Source organism: Balaenoptera musculus, chromosome 9 (assembly GCF_009873245.2).
Source record: "Balaenoptera musculus isolate JJ_BM4_2016_0621 chromosome 9, mBalMus1.pri.v3, whole genome shotgun sequence".
Taxonomy (NCBI): Eukaryota; Metazoa; Chordata; class Mammalia; order Artiodactyla; family Balaenopteridae; genus Balaenoptera; species Balaenoptera musculus.
In genome coordinates, this window is record NC_045793.1 from 30,031,090 (window position 1) to 30,048,132 (window position 17,043).

Consider the following 17,043-nt stretch of genomic DNA (forward strand, 5'->3'; position numbering starts at 1 on the left):
GTCACCTCACTAGTCAACCCACTCATGACTGCACTCTGGTTTACAAAGGGGGCCACACTAGAAAGAACAACTGGATCAGTATCTGACAGGACGGTCAAACGAGACAATCTCCATTGCAGTTTCAGCTGAAGCTCCTGAAATCTAAAGCCAACAACAGTAGCCTAGTAACCTCATAGTCCAAAGCAATGTCCGGGCAATGTATGCAAAAGTGTGGACAAAATCCAGCTTAGCAAACCCTTGTCTGATTAGGTGTTGGGAAAAGGAGAATAAGGAAGAGAAAGAATTTCTGTGAAGGGCATTTCCCCAATACTTTACGGTTTTCCTCCATCTTGGGCAGTTGCTTCATCCTTGCTTTAAGCCAAGTGAGACAGGACTTCAAGGAACCAACTTTGAGAGGCGGACATGTGTCCTTTGGGGATTGGAAGCATTAGAACTGGTATGAGACACCATGGCTATAGATCAGCTTTAAGGTGGCAGAGAGAGTGAGAGAGCAAGAGTGAGAGTGAGAGCTAGAGAGAGAAAGAGAGAAAAAAGAGACAGGGCTTCACTGGGAGCTCACTGTATTTCTACCAACAGCAGAGCAAGGATGCTTGGGTGTTTCTTGTGGACCAAACGGGGGCAACTAAGTGTAGCGAGCCTGGTGCTATGCTGAATGTTTTCCAAGAGGAAGCCTGGAGAAGCAATGTGACCCCCAATAGAGGGATGGACAGTTGGAAGCCAAGGGGGCAAGGAAGGAATGCAGCTGTAAGGGAGACATTGCCTCCGTCAAAGAAGCTATTATCAGAGGGCTCGGTGGGAGTGTCTTCAAGCAAGTCCACAAGAGCACCTTCAAAAGAAAGAATCAGCATGTTATGCCCAGAAAGCACATCGATGGGTTATGCCTATGCCACTCAGGTCCGACTTTTGTTGCCCTTAACATCTCCCTAACCTGACCCAATGAAGAAAGGGATGGGAGAAGAGTAGCAAAGCACGATGGGGAAAAAGGAAAGAAGCCTCTTGCACCCTCTCTCTTACTCTGGGCTTTTGAGACTGAGGCAGGCCTGAGCTGGGGGAAGGAAATAACTTCATGCGGTTGTAACACAGGACTGGGCAGTTTTAGTTCTGAAGTGAGAGTCTTCTTGTGCCTGAAAGTGATTGGAGTCCTATTATTGTCTGAAAGTGGTTTTAAAATTTTGGGACTTACCAAGATTTTATGCAAGTGTAAGGAGGAAATAATCCACAGAGTTTGAAAGTATGGGGCGGGGGGAAGGAAAAAAAAATTTTTCTGCTATCACCTTCTCAGCTAAGACTATTTAATTTCTGGTTACAAATAAAATCATTTCCACCACTAGGAAGGAAAAACTATTCAAAACACAGGCCCTTCAGGAATTCCCTGGTGGTCCAGTGGTTAGAATTTGGCCGGGGCCAGGTTCGATCCCTGGTCTGGGAACTAAGATCCCATAAGCCACGCGGTGCAGCCAAAAAAACAAAAAACAAACAAAAAAAACAAACCAAACAAAGGAAAACAGACAAACACCACAGGCCCTCTGGTTAATGCATTGGATAAACCAGTGGAGGAAGCTCATGCATCAATTTAGCCTTGATTTTCAAGCTCCACTAAGACATTTGCCACCTTCTTTGGATACAATTTCTGATGGGAAGGCTCGGAGTCTATTAGAAAAGACAAGTGCTCTCCAGGTTCCCATCTTCCTGCTTGTGTTGACCAGTGATTCTGGTTTTCAGGTGTCTACATAAACAGTAAATTATTCTAACACGCTTCATTTTGTAGAACCTCGAGTTGGGACTGCTACCTGCTTTGGCTGAGTGATGATGAACACATTGTTTAATCTCCTCCGGACATGGTTTCTTTAATGCAAAGTAAGACTGACAATGCAATTAAAGATATAATGAGAAATTTACAAAAATCAAAATCTACAAAAATCAGGGAGCCAGCATAAATACCTCATGAAAATGACATCCGCACGTCCCCTGCAAAAACTCTTTGTATCGCCCCATTGTTATAGTGAATGTGTCAACCACTTCATAGCCATATTTTTTTGCAGCTTCCAGAATAATCAAATTTTCTTTCCATAAATTTTGAACTTCACTCTGTATTGGAAAAGAGAACAATGAGAATTTTGATTAAGAAGACTTTTATGATTTAATAATTTAGGTAAAATCATGTAAATGTCATCTTTTTTAAAGATTGATCTTATTGTAAGATAAAGAATTAATTTCTTTAAAATGTGTTCTAATTTTCATGTTCCCCTTATATAAACATTGATGTAAATATAAAATAGCAATATATCAATATCTATAGTGACACACAGTTTTGAACTTTTTCTTCTTTGAAAAGCAGTTAGGTTTATTGCCCACAGAGATCCAGTGAAGTAGCTAAGATTCTCAATTTAAAAACCAAGACTTGAAAATCACAAATTCTAGCTCCATCTATTTGAATTCTTATTCTTTTAGGCATTTGAGTATTAATTAGTATGTTTTGTTTTTAGCTCTGTGCTGGGGGACAGGAATACAAGGATAAATAAACCATGGTACCTGCTCTTAAGACATTGCATTCAAATAGGAGAAACAGATATGTAAATATTTACTAAGCCCTTTATTGGAGGTAAATATACCAGGCTCTGGGCTGGGAGAGAAAAGGGAGTAGCTCTGCAGGGGCAGGGGTACAGCTGGACAGGGAGACTTCAGGAGGGGTTCCTGAGCAGAGTGAGGTTTGCTGGTTGGCAAACAGAGAGGGGGAGTGTGCTTCGGGGAGCCCCAGAATTGAGTGAAGGCTCCAGCTGCTGCTTCTCTAAATCACATTCCTCCCTCGCTCCCCAGCTGTGTCTGAGGCAATGATGGAGCTCGGCGGGGGTTCTAGTTCAGGTCCACTGTTGAGAAGAGGTACTCCTCCACCAAGTACTCCGGCTCCAGGATGCCTCGTCGGCTTGGCCAAGACTTTCTCAGACTGACCCATAGTCTGAGACTCTTCCTACCTCATCCATCTTTCTTCTACTCCCTTTATATCAGACACATTACAGTCCAACACGGTTCCCAGTACAGAGTAGACATTCAAAAAATATTTCGTACAAGATTGAATGATATGCATTGGGTGGTGTCGTCTGAAACTGTTCTCGCCTACTCCTGCCCCCTCCTTTTTATTCTTCTCAAACATTCTTTCTAATAAATCCCTTTATTCGGCTAACCGTGTCATGGTGTCTGTCTCTTTGAGAACCCAAACTAACACAGGGAGGGAATTGAACTCCCCTTGTCTTTTCTAAAGAACAAAAAAAAAATTTGTTTTCATTTTCCAGGTAAAACAGCAAATAATTACTTGCATTTATTAATCCACCTGCAAGGTAAAAGAAGCACTACAAAGACATCTAATTTTCTGTCTTCTCCACTGTGCTTGCATAACTATTTTTATGTGACATTCAAAGAAGAGTGTTCCCCCCTGCCCCCCAAATAAATGTAGTGAATAGAAAAGGCTCATAAAGGAAAAACCTGGAGGAAAAGAGACAGATGGGAATTTGGTCTCTGTCATCCCCTGAAAAATAATGCTCAAGGTGCTCAATACCATTTGTAGGCCTTTTCGTGGTTGGTGACAGTATCCTCTGAACTTTAGTGTGTCCAATTATAAAAGGTAGAAGAAACTTTACAGTAAGTGTTTTACAGAGAAAGTTCAGTTCTCTGGGAAATAGACTCTGAGTCAGAAATTTGCATGCAGGGGGCCACCAGGAAAGTGCCCTGGGGATCAGCTCCTCCACGGGAGTGAGGGCCTACACGCTGGATAGAGAGAGAAGTTGAGCTGCAACATCGTTGCAACAGAGGCTTTTGCTGATCCCACCGGGAGTTCTAGAGCTGGGGTGGCCCTTCTGAGACGGCCCAAATTAAGGAAAGGGGGCTGAGTCTTGGTTGAGGCTCTGCCCAGAAGGCAATCCCTGCTGGGACTCAGGTCACACTCGCAGCAGCCCGGAGGAATGAACGTCTCAGTCCTGAAGGGACCATCTGGGAGCATCCAAATCCTACAAAACATTACTCACTCATTCACGCGTGAGAGGTTTTCTGAGAGTCTCCTGTGTGCTGAGCACAGTGCTTTGCATTTGGGGTACCGGAGTGAGGCATGCAGACTTCCCTCCCCCGTGCCTGCTCCCACAGACATTAGTCTAGCAGGGGAGACAGACAACCAAAGCTGGTATCTCTTGAGGGACCCGGATGAGGACACCAGACAATGTTACAGGAGCTCGTAGCAGGAAAAGCCAACTGAGCCCAGGGTGTCAATTAAATCTTCCCAGAGAAAACTGCATTTAATCTAACACTTGAAGGGTGACCAGAAGTTACGCAGGTGAGGGGGTAGTGGGAGAGTGTTCTTTAGGAAGAGGGAACAGTGACCTCAAAGACCTGGAGGTGACTGAGAGCATGGCATGCTTGAGGAGCCGAAACACTCGGTGTGGAGTGTGTGTGTGTGTGCATGCACGCGTGTGTGTGTACATGTGTGCATACGCGTGGAAGCAAGGACTAAGTCTACCGAGGAAGGCGGAGGCCACGTCTTGAGTGGCCACGATGAGGATGATGAATGCCAGTGTCTGATGACAAGTTCGGAGTTCTTTTCTGCCTCCAACTTGCTCTTGTCCTTTTCTCTTTTGTTCTATCATTCCCCCTCCTCTTCTTCCCTCCTTTTGTTTTCACCCAGTTTGCAAAGACCGATGAGCACAATGGAAGCCCTGGTGGCAAGCATGATGGTTAACAGTGTCTGGCACAAGGTAAGTGCCGAAGAACTGTTAGCAGAGATGAGTTCATTCTAAATCTAAGTAGGCATCACAAGTACTCCAGTTCCTGTGAGAAGCCACAGTCAAGGAAGCAAAGTGGAGCTACCAGAGTCCTCAAGAAGGAATTACACATTTGACCTGCAGCTTTCAAATAACATTAAAGGAGATTCAACTCATAACCCACAGAGACAATTATCAAAAGACCCCTCTTCTAATCCCCGACCATCTCAAACCCTTCAGCTACCCCAGATGCTAAATGTCTCAACTCACTTTAAATGACCTTAACCCTTCCTGACTCCAAGAGGCTGAATTTGGAGGTTTTATTTGGACCACTTTCTACCAATTCTCCTGCTTTTGCATCACATATCTGGCGGCCAGGCAGGCAAAGTTTCGAGAAAGTAGAGGAGGGTCCTGTAATCCCTGTTGAAGAAAGCTAGCAGTGCTTGTAATTGACACAAAAATAAATCTCACTCGGTTTACACGTTAAATGGACAACCTCTTGTCTCCCCAGTTCCCAGTGCCCCCCCTGAGCTCCCCTGAGCAATTGCACACAAACCCGGCTGCCTGTGAACTCTTCTCTCTGACAAGAGCAGCTGGTTCTCTTATCTACAGATGTTGTCTTTCCTTTCTTTTCTGAGACTTCTATTTAGTGTTGAGACTAACTATTTACTGTCTTCTGTAAGAACTGGTCAGAGGCCTCTAACTCCTTCCATTTATGAATATCCAACCAGAGGCAAGATGAATGGTACTACTTTAAAAATACTACTGATTTTTTAAAGCAATCAGTCAGAAATCATCTTAAAAAGACACCTTTTTCCTAAATACTCATTGATACTGACAATTTCACATGTGTTTCAGCACGAGCCTTTAACGGTGTGGGAAACATTACTGAGGTAAGGAGATACTTAAAGCATGATCCATCTCATCTACACCTCAGGTCTTTATCTTTTCAAACTCTGGTACCCCCCTTCTTTTATGAACTCAAAGCATTATTTATGACATATTTATGGGCTGTAGTCCCCTTATTTCCAGGAATAATTATATCTGATTTATAATCATAATCCTTAAGTATATCATCTCCTTTGAATTTTATGAAGGTTGCTTAATATTATGTAGTGCCTTTTGGGTCCTTTTTCAGACACCAGCAAGGATCCTTATAGGAACCTTGAAGTTCACATAGCCTGGTGAAAATGGGCTTACCTGCGTTAAGAAGTGTACTCCATCCACCGGCAGATGAAATCCAATTCCCAAAGTTTTGATGATCACAAGGATATTGAGTAAATTTTCCCTGTGAAATAATCAGAACTCAAGCCATGAACTTTGATTACATTTCTAGATGTCCGTGTTTACATAAGCAAGCAGAGTGGAATTCCTTTAGAATGTGATAATTGGCATATAGGACTAAATTCTCATTTTATAGATTTAATATACATTAGTGTTTTTTTTTGGGGGGGGGGATAGAGTTTTATGTGTCAGTGGGCATGTTTTGATCTGTAGTAAACGTAAACTTGGATGCCGAAGAGCCATCTTGTGATTGGAATATAAAAGTATTTTGAAACATTTTAAACTAGACTTTAAGTACTGGATTCTAAATTACAACTTGCCCTTTATATAAAATCTTGATAAAATTCTGTCACATCGAGTAACTTTTTTTTTTTTTTTTTTACTTAGAACACGAATGGCAATTATTATTGCAGAAATGTACCTCTTTAAAACCTTATGAATAATTTGCAGGTGATTGGAATTAAGCCACTGAACACCACCAACGACTAATACAGTCTGGCTGGTATTCTCCAGGGGATGTGATCTGAAAGAAAAACAACACATGTTGCCTTGAAACAGATGGTAAACATTTTAACAGCATTGCCTCACATTTCATTGAACCATATCTGGCATCCCGATCACAGGACCTCCCTGTCATTTCTAACTCGTTTTCAGCCATATCACTTGGTATTTAAACTTTTCAGTGCATTTGATATACAGCAAACAATTATGACAGCTAGTAAAACATCAATCCATTGTGGTATTGTTTCATTCAAAATAGTTCCACTGTACCTTTGCAAGAGATGTTCAAGGGCTTTTTCAAATGTTGGTCTCAGCGAAGGGCTTATCCAGAACTGTGGATAGTAGGAATAACTGATCAAGGTCTTCCCACCATTGACGTTGTGATAGAATTTAGTGCCATGCACCTTCTGCCATTCTTGAAAGGTTTCATTCAATCTTTCGATCAGATAGTACATTATCCCTCTGTTGGTCGAATCTCCAATGAAAAGAATCTATAAGTTAAAAAATTTTGCTTTCAAATCTGATGCTTATACGATATAGGAGACAATATAAAATAAATAATTTGATGAAAACAAAGCCACAAATCTAATTGAAGGACAGCCCTTTAAATGGTTAGAAATGACATTAATCATATTCTCCCCCAAACCTGTTCATTTTCCTTTTCCATATTCCTAGTAATGACATCATCTACCGACCTACTAACTCACGTTTAAAGTTTTTTGCTTTCTTTATGCTGTCTTTAATTTCTCTACCTCTCTTATGCTCTTAACTTTCTCATCGCATCAGCTTAACAAGTTTCATTGATTCAAATAGGCATGAAGTATTCTAGTGCTGTAAGAATACTTAGAGATTTTCCAATCTCTTTATTTCATAGATGAGAAAGCTGGGAATCCACAGAGGTTAGCTAGCTCAATAGAGGTCAAGCTACTACTTGAGAAAAGAGCCACAGGACTAGAATTTAATTTTCTGAAAAGCAGTCTGTGTTCCAGGGTGCAAATCCCAGTGCCATTTGCCCTGGAAGCCTCTCACCCGTCACCTCCTTCCCATTCCCACCAGCAGAGCCCTGCTTCAGGCTCCGACTGCCTCAAAGGTGTGCTATTGTTAACACTTGCTTAATGGGTCTTCTTGCACAATGGCTGCCCTCTAATCCATTCTCCACACAGTAATACTGGGATAAATTTCCAAATGTCTCATCTCACTTTCACACTCAAAAACCTTATCGGCTCGCTGCATACTACAGAGTCAAATCTTAACTCCTGAGGTTCAGTTAACATTTGCTGAATTTTTATTGCATATCGGCTTTTGCTAAATGGAGATTTCTCATGGGGTACTCACTTTTAATCTTCATAATCGTGAGGTGTGAATCATTCTCTGTTTCACAGATGAGGGATTTGAGGCTCAGGGAGACTGAGGTTATAAATCTAGTAAATGGGGAACACAGGACTCAAATCCAAGTCCTTTATCTCCAAGTGCAGGGTCGATGGCCCCATGCTCTCAACACTTCTCCTAAAGTAAGCAGGTCAGATTCCTACTTTTTCACCGAACATGATTTGCACTCAACAACATCTGTTTTTCCTTGTGCTAATCCGTCTGCCTAGAAAGCCCCTCTCTCTGCAACCCCACCTGTGTAAATGCTACAAATCTCCAGACTCGCCATAAATGGCTCTCTCAGCCGGTCTTGTCCAATGCCCCAGCGAAAGTGACCTTCTCTGTCCTCCGTGATTTCATTATAATTTTTATTTCCATTACTGATTTTATCAAAGACTACATGAAATTATGGCTATTTGTCTCTGTATCTTTTTTCTCATATCATATCAAGAAGTATTTGAGGTCAGAGTCAAGGTTAATTTCTAAACTCTAATTTCCCCCATAGTTCTATGCATGCATTTTAAAAATATTTACTGAACTGAACGTCAAAGGGACTTTTGTTAGAGACAATTCCTTTCAATGTCTTTGGAGAAGGTTTAATTTGTACTTCAGTTTTTTTCTCTTTCTGTTGAGATTTCCCTTTGCATTAGTCATGTACATATTCACTTCTGATTTTAAGAGCAGTCGCTGCATCACTTCTCAGGCACTAGTGCATTCGTCCATCCATAGTGAATTTAGTGAGACTGCAAATGTTTATTTTTTCCACAGTAAGTGTATTCAAGTAGCTGTGTGAAGAAACCCAGAAGGCATTCTCCTTCAGAATTTGCTTCCCATCAAACATTGTTACCATAAGCATCGCCAAACTCAACTGAATGACGTAAGATGTCAAGGCCCCAGTCACTGAGTCTCTCGGTCAAGTTCCATTTGGGGCAGTAAAATCCCAGTATGAGAAAAATACTTTGTGAAATCACTTGAAATTCTTCCTACTGGATTTGACCTATAATTATTTGTTTGTTTTTCTGGCCCAGATTTCTGATGTTTTAAAAGGGAAACTTTGAATAATCAGGAAAGCTCTTCATTTCAGAGACTAGTGATTATCCAACTCCATTTGTAATAGTTTGCTAGGGCTGCCATAGCAAAGTACCACAGACTGGGTAGCTTAAACAACAGAAATTTATTTTCTCATGATTCTTGGCTAGAAGTCCAAGATCAACGTATTTGCATGGTTGGTTTCTTCTGAGGGCACCTCTGCTTGACTTGTAGATGGCCATCTTTTCTGTGTCTACATATGGTCTTTCTTCTGTGTATGTCTGTGTCTTAATCTCCTCTACTTATAAGGATACCTGTCATATTGGATTAGGGCCCACCCTAATGGCCTTGTTTTAACTTAATCATCTCTTTAAAGGTTCTATCTCCAAAACAGCCACATTCTGAGGTTATTAGGACTGGGAATTAGGATTTCAACATATGAGTTTGGTTGGGTAGAAACACAATTCAGCTTTTAATACCAGTAAAGGACCTTGGAAATCCAGTTGTTAAGCTAAATTTCCACTGCAGATTTTTCTTATGGGGTCTTTTCATTTCAGTATCAAGACGCAATCCCTCCTAGTGTCTCTCTGGGCAGCCAGTAAGATCACTGGGTGTCTGTATTGTGGGCTACAGAGAGAACTACAGAGGTTGAAGAAAATCCAACGAGCTGCATGTGACTGAGAGAAAAAAAAATGTCTAGATTTCCATTTTTTTCTGTGGGGTTGTATGAAGATGCAGTCCACCAGTGCATGACAGACAGGGGCAAAGAAGTTGTGTTTCAGAATTCTTAGGTACTGTTATTTATTAACCAGATGGTCTTAGACAAATTATGTGACCTCTTCATGGGTTCATTTCCTTATGTGTATATTGGGGAAAATAATAGCACCACTGTAAAGGACTTTAATGAGCTTTTAAATACTGATCTTATTCCTGGCACACAGCACACAACAAATGGGAGCCAGCATTAAAGCACAGGAAAGCAAGAAGTGCTTTGGAATGCTTCTAGTGTGTCCTGCAGTGCAGTGCTAGGCACTTTAGAGTTTGTTAGCTATTTCAGAGAAAATGTTAGTAAAGATAGGAAGCGTCTAAATCACAGCAGTCTCTCTCCTGTCCTATCCACCCTGTTACAGACTCTCGGCAGGGCTAGTAGGGTTGCTGGTGAAACTGAGACTCTGAATCAAGAGCCGGAAGAGACATCGCCACCCTGAGCAAACCAAGGATCTCTGAAAGGTTCCTCATGTTTGTCTCCACTGCTGATCAGTGACTAACAAGAGCTACAGGGATGGGAGAAGGAAGCATCACCACCACCATCTGCAAAACAAGTTCTTCTAAACGGCAACTATCTAGACAGCATTTTTCAAGTCTAGTAGACACAGGTCCGGGAAGACTATGTCCTAGAGAATTATTTTAGCCCAGTGCCTTTCTATTCATGAAAGACAGAAGTGATAAATTATAACTAAAGTGAAAATGCACTTGTGAATTTTAAATTGCTGGTTCTGTAGGTGAAGCAGTTTTTGGAAGAGGTTAATTGGTATTCCTAACTAAAAGATTTCTAACTTCAAGATATCAGCTTTTTTAAGTGCACACAATTAAAAAATAATACCCAGAAAAAAAGTGGTTCTCTTCAGCCACATGATTCATATTCAGTCTTTATATCTTTTAGATCATTTGACTTGGTGAATTTTTAAAAGGAAATTTGCAGATTATTCATTTTCAAGGTCAACTTCTACTTTAAAAGGTCTAAATTCCATAACAAATATTTATAACTAGCCACACATTTTGTAAATAATTCTTCTTTCCTGTGAAGATTATTGCCCTATACTAGCATGCACAGGTGTTGGTTGGCAGATGCAATCAGAGAAAAAAAAACCAAGTAACCAGTAAGCAATTATAAAAATAATCAATGTTAGCAATAAAACATTAAAATAACTATTTCTTCCCCTAACAAAGATTTTTAAAGGTCCAATGATATCATGAGTTCAGGGAAATGAACCCTCTCATATAATACTATGTAAGAACCACAAGGGAGAGATTTTTTCTTTCTTTCTTTTTTTTTTTTAAACTGTTGAATTCCAAGTGTCCAGAATACTGCCTGGTGTAAAAGTCAGTCCTCATTTGTTAAATGGATGATTGGAAACTTTGATGTTGTGTATATAAATCAGCAGTTTTCTACTTCTAGGAAATTTCATGGATGCCCATGAAAATACATTTAAAAGCAAAATAAACTGGAAGCAACATAAATGTCTATCAGATTGATTATATTAAGGTATAATCGTACACTTGAATTCTTTTAATCTTTTAACAATGATATTGTAATATAGATATATTGTGATGGGAACATTTTAGTTAACGTTTATAAAAAGATGATTACAATCAGAATATAAATAATTGTTGCATTTTTGTAAAAGTAAAGCATATGGATGCATAGAAAAAGCCCTGATTTTTAAAAAAAATTTATTATTTAATTTATTTATTTTTGGCTGCGTTGGGTCTTCGTTGCTGCGAGCGGGCTTTCTCTAGTTGCAGCGAGTAGGGGCTGCTCTTCATTGTGTTGCGCGGGCTTCTCATTGCAGTGGCTTCTCTTGTTGAGGAGCATGTGCTCTAAGCGCGTGGGTTTCAGTAGTTGTGGCATGTGGGCTCAGTAGTAGTGCCTCGCGAGCTCTAGAGCGCAGGCTCAGTAGCTGTGGCACACGGGCTTAGTTGCTCCGCGGCATGTGGGATCTTCCCGGACCAGGGCTCGAACCCGTGTTCCCTGCATTGGCAGTCAGATTCTTAACCACTGCGCCACCAGGGAAGCCTGACCCGGGTTATTTTGAAGTGAAGATATTATGACAGTTTATTCTTTTCGCTCATTTGTATTTTCTAAATGAACAGATATTGGCTTTTTAGATTAATTTAAAAAACAAAAGCAGCAACAGTGGCAACAATAACAGTAAATCTGTTTGTTTAAAAGCATTTTGAAAATTCGCGTAAGAACAATCAGCTTAAATAAACTTTATTTCTACTTTTTTTAAATTTTGAAATTCCAGTGTTTTTTTTTTTATTGGACTATAATTGCTTTACAATGTTGTGTTAGTTTCTGCTGTACAATGAAGCGAATCAGCTATATGTATATGTATATCCCCTCCCTCTTGGACCTCCCTCCCACCACCCTCCCATCCCACCCATCTAGGTCGTCACAGAGCACCGAGCTGATCTCCCTGTGCTACGCGGCTTCTTCCCACTAGCTATCTATTTTACGCATGGTGGTGTACATATGTCAATCCTCATCTCCCACTTCATCCCACCCCCCCAACCACCCCCAACCCTGTGTCCACAGGTCCGTTCTCTACATCTATGTCTCTATTCCTGCCCTGCAAATAGGTTCATCTGCACCATTTTTCTAGATTCCACATATATGTGTTAATATACAATATTTGTTTTTCTCTTTCTGGCTTACTTCACTCTGTATGACAATCTCTAGGTCCATCCACATCTCTACAAATGACCCAATTTCGTTTCTCTTTACGGCTGAGTAATATTCCATTGTATATATGTACCACATCTTCTTTATCCATTCATCTGTCGTTGGACATTTAGGCTGTTTCCATTTCCTGGCTATTGTAAATAGTGTTGCAGTGAACATTGGGGTACATGTGTCCTTTTTAATTATGGTTTTCTCAGGGTATATGCCCAGTAGTGGGATTGCTGGGTCATATGGTAGCTCTATTTTTAGTTTTTAAAGGAACCTCCATACTGTTCTCCATAGTGGCTGTATCAATTTACATTCCCACCAACAGTGCAAAAGGGTTCCCTTTTATTTACACTCTCTCCAGCATTTATTGTTTGTAGATTTTTTGATGATGGCCATTCTGACTGGTGTGAGGTGATACCTCATTGTAGTTTTGACTTGCATTTCTCTAATAATTAGTGACAGTGAGCATCTTTTCATGTGCCTCTTGGCTATCTGTATGTCTTCTTTGGTGAAATGTCTATTTAGATCTTCCACCCATTTTTCAATTGGGTTGTTTGTTTTTTTGATATTGAGCTCCATTAGTTGTTTGTATATTTTGGAGATTAATCCTTTGTCAGTTGCTTTATTTGCAGATATTTTCTCCCATTCTGAGGGTTGTCTTTTCGTCTTGTTTATGGTTTCCTTCCCTGTGCAAAAGCTTTTAAGTTTAATTAGGTCTTATTTGCTCATTTTTGTTTTTATTTTCATTACCCTAGGAGGTGGGTCAAAAAAGATCTTGCTGTGGTTTATGTCAAAGCGTGTTTTTCCTGTTTTCCTCTAAGAGCTTTACAGTGTCCTGTCTTACATTTAGGTCTTTAATGCATTTTGAGTTTATTTTTGTGTATGGTGTTAGGAAGTGATCTAATTTCATTCTTTTACACGTAGCTGTCCAGTTTTCCCGGCACCACTTATTTAAGAGGCTGTCTTTTCTCCATTGTTTGTCCTTGCCTCCTTTGTTATAAATTAGGTGACCATGTGTGCGTGGGTTTATCTCTGGGCTTTCTATCCTGTACCATTGATCTATATTTCTGTTTTTGTGCCAGTACAATACTGTCTTGATTACTGTAGAACAACGGCCTAAGAGAATCAAGATTAAACATTGGTTCAATAAATCTATCACAGGAATAACACTAATCGTATTTTGAATTCCAGTAGCAGCTTTATTCTAAAGATTGAATGGCTTTTTCCTATGTAGCATCTCTCTTCTGGTCCTGTGGTAGGAAGGGAGGCTGACTCCATCCAGGTGGGCTCTGGAGAGGAGCAGAAACATCTGTGTCTCGATGTGTCATCAGAGGCTGGATCTCAGCTCATCAGCGGGAGACAAAGATGTGTTTAGAAGAGTTCTGCAACTGTTCTATTCCCAAAACTTGGCATGCAAGGTGTCACTGAAAAGTATATAGGGTATGGTGTTTTTCCTACTATTTTTCACACCATCATGGACCATAGGACCTAGAAGCACATCCTGTTCTTAGGCTCTATTAAAGCTTGGGCTTACTTTAAAATAGTCTTCTTAAAAACCATAAAATTGTCTTTGTTTTCATTTCTAATTTCTCAACATTATATAGCCCCTGTATTAGGTGACACAGGCTAAGTGCTATTAACAAACAGAGCCCCAAAATGTATAATGGCCTAAACACAATTGATGTTTACTTCTCCTTCAGGAAAACAGTCCAGGTGGTTCCAGGCAGGGGTATGGGGGTGGGTTGGGGCAGGGAGGTCATTCAGGGTCCCAGGATGGTTAGACCGTGCCTTCCTCAAATACGGATTCCAAGACCTCACTGGGCATTGATATCCAGCTGGGGGAAGGAGTAAAGAGCTGCCAGGTTTCCTATGGGCCCACCCTGGGGGCTGGGCACATCACTGCTGCTCACATCCCATTGGTTGGAACTCAGTCATATGGTCATGCACCTGATTTCAAGGGAGACTGAGAAATGTAGTCAAGCTTTGTGCCAGAAAGAAGAAGAAATGACTTTGATGAACACTTCCCTAGTCTTTACCACATTCTCCTACATGCTAAGTCTTTCTGAGGAAAAAAAATCACCTAAATTCAGATTTTCCGCCTGTGAATTAGTAAAAGTGTGAAGCATATGAAAGCCTAAATTTATAATCTACATAATGCATAAGAGCACTTCTGTTCTTAGAGATATCGATTCCTTGGGACAAATAAGAGCAAGAAATATCATTTATTAGTGAAAATACAACAAAAACTTTGGGAATTTTTGATTGAAATATACGATAAAACAATTTTCATCCCACTTTACTTCATCATGAATAAAGGGAACTAATGATGATGATACTTAACATGTAAATATTTTACTCTATTACCTCCTGTCTCCAAAGTCACCAAAAGTAACAAGGACATAGTTAGCAAAGCAAGTTATAAAGAAATGAAGAGAAGCAATGGGGGCTGTCTGTGTTGAGTCAATATAAAGTTAGTTTGTTAGCTTCTCAGATTCTTCTGATCTGTTGAAGCTAGGAAAGAACTGGGTATATGTAGAATCAATAGACAGGGGAAAAAAAAAAAAACCCTTGACTTAAAATAATTTTCCAGTATGGAGGTTCCTTAAAAAACTAAAAATAGAACTACCATACGACCCAGCAATCCCACTACTAGGCATATACCCTGAGAAAACCAGAATTCAAAAAGAGTCATGTACCAAAATGTTCATTGCAGCTCTATTTACAATAGCCAGGACATGGAAGGAACCTAAGTGTCCATCATCAGATGAATGGATAAAGAAGATGTGGCACATATATACAATGGAATATTACTCAGCCATAAAAAGAAACGAAACTGAGTTATTTGTAGCGAGGTTGATGGAGTTAGAGTCTGTCATACAGAGTGAAGTAAGTCAGAAAGAGAAAAACAAATACTGTATGTTAACACATATATACGGAATCTAAGGAAAAAAAAAAAAGGTCATGAAGAACTTAGTGGTAAGACAGGAATAAAGACACAGACCTACTAGAGAATGGACCTGAGGATATGGGGAGGGGGAAGGATAAGCTGTGACAAAGTGAGAGAGTGGCATGGACATATATACACTACCAAACGTAAAATAGATAGCTAGTGGGAAGCAGCTGCATAGCACAGGGAGATCAGCTCGGTGCTTTGTGACCACCTAGAGGGGTGGGATAGGGAGGGTGGGAGGGAGGGAGATGCAAGAGGGAAGAGATATGGGAACATATGTATATGTATAGCTGATTCACTTTGTTATAAAGCAGAAACTAACACACCATTGTAAAGCAATTATACTCCAATAAAGATGTTAAAAAATAAAAAAATAATTTTCTATCTTCTTTTCTTTCCTCTTGCATAGGTTCTATCTTCAATATTCACAGAGATGGAGATATTTCTTCAGAATAACAAAGTGCATGGAGATGCCAACACAGGCCTCAGCCAGCTAATAGGAACCCACTGGAAGCTTCCAAGAGGGGAAGTTACACAGGAGCTTCTTGTCCATTAATCTAGGCAATGCCTGCTTACTGGAGAGCTCTCATCTTGGTAAATAAAGGAAATGAAAGTGAGGTGAGGAGGAGTCCTATTCATTACATCTAGTCCAGGGCCAAGCATAGCCCATACGTCTAGAAAGCTCCACAGTGATTCCGATGAGCCCCATGATTGAGCACCACTGCCCTCATAAAATAACTTCCCATTCTAAGTGAGGTATAGGGTGACTCAGCTAATATGAAGCTGAGACTGATCAGATGGCTAATGATATTTAGGGCATGATGAAAATCTAGCTCATCAAAGCGTCTCTCTGTGAAATGTAATACGATTGCAACGAATGTTTTTTCAATGATGCATTTGATTAAACTGGCTATAGAGGACCAAACAAATTGCTCTTTGGAGTCAAGAACAGATGAAAACTGACATGTCGGCAAGTCACTCTAAAACACATGAAATTTGGCAGAAAAGAAAAACAAACAACTGAACAATATCACCTAGACATAGATCTTCTAACTGCTTGGAACAAAAGTATGTATCTATTTTGCCCTTCTCTCTGGATTGTGGGCATTATGTGTAAGCCATCCTTTCCTGGTGAGAGTTAGGTACACTCCTTTTCTTCTGTTCACCCTTTTTTATTGAAACTGACAAGCAACAATGAATTGTGTAACCATAATGGAATTCACATATTAGTCAGAACATATTATTATAAATTGGGCGTACTTCAAATATGTAAACACCTTCAAGTCCAAGACAGTACTTAACTTGCAAACATAGCTTAAAAATGCAAGTTACATTTCCTGTTTTAACAGCTGAGTTTAAATACTTTCAGTAAATATTGCCTTTTTATATTTTCCTTTCTTAATTGCACTCTTCTCTCAGATATTTTATTACTGAGTAATAAAATACTGAGTTTGTCAGTTCAACTATGTTTCTGACAAACAAAATAAAAGCTCGCTTCATTCAGTTTTGGTCAGCCTCCTAAGCTCTTTCAGTTGTAAATTTCATTACCCTACTTCTAAACTATTTCCTATGTATTTTGCACTGTGATTACAAAGTTATGCTCTGATAAATTTTTACAAATGTTCCAACCAAAGTTTATTAAGTAAGAGGTGTGTATCTATTTAGAGACATTTGTCAAGAGTATAACTGAACACATAGTTTGTTCTTTTTCA

At 40.0% G+C, this 17,043-nt stretch overlaps 1 protein-coding gene across 1 annotated transcript in view; it reads right to left on the bottom strand.

Annotated features, from left to right (window-relative positions):
• CPED1 (cadherin like and PC-esterase domain containing 1) overlaps positions 1 to 17,043 on the bottom strand; it is a 292,803-nt gene that overhangs the window by 16,993 nt on the left and 258,767 nt on the right. Inside the window, 4 exon segments of the mRNA XM_036864402.1 lie at positions 1,942 to 2,088; positions 5,946 to 6,033; positions 6,451 to 6,552; positions 6,801 to 7,021. Coding sequence (XP_036720297.1) covers positions 1,942 to 2,088; positions 5,946 to 6,033; positions 6,451 to 6,552; positions 6,801 to 7,021 — 558 coding nt within the window.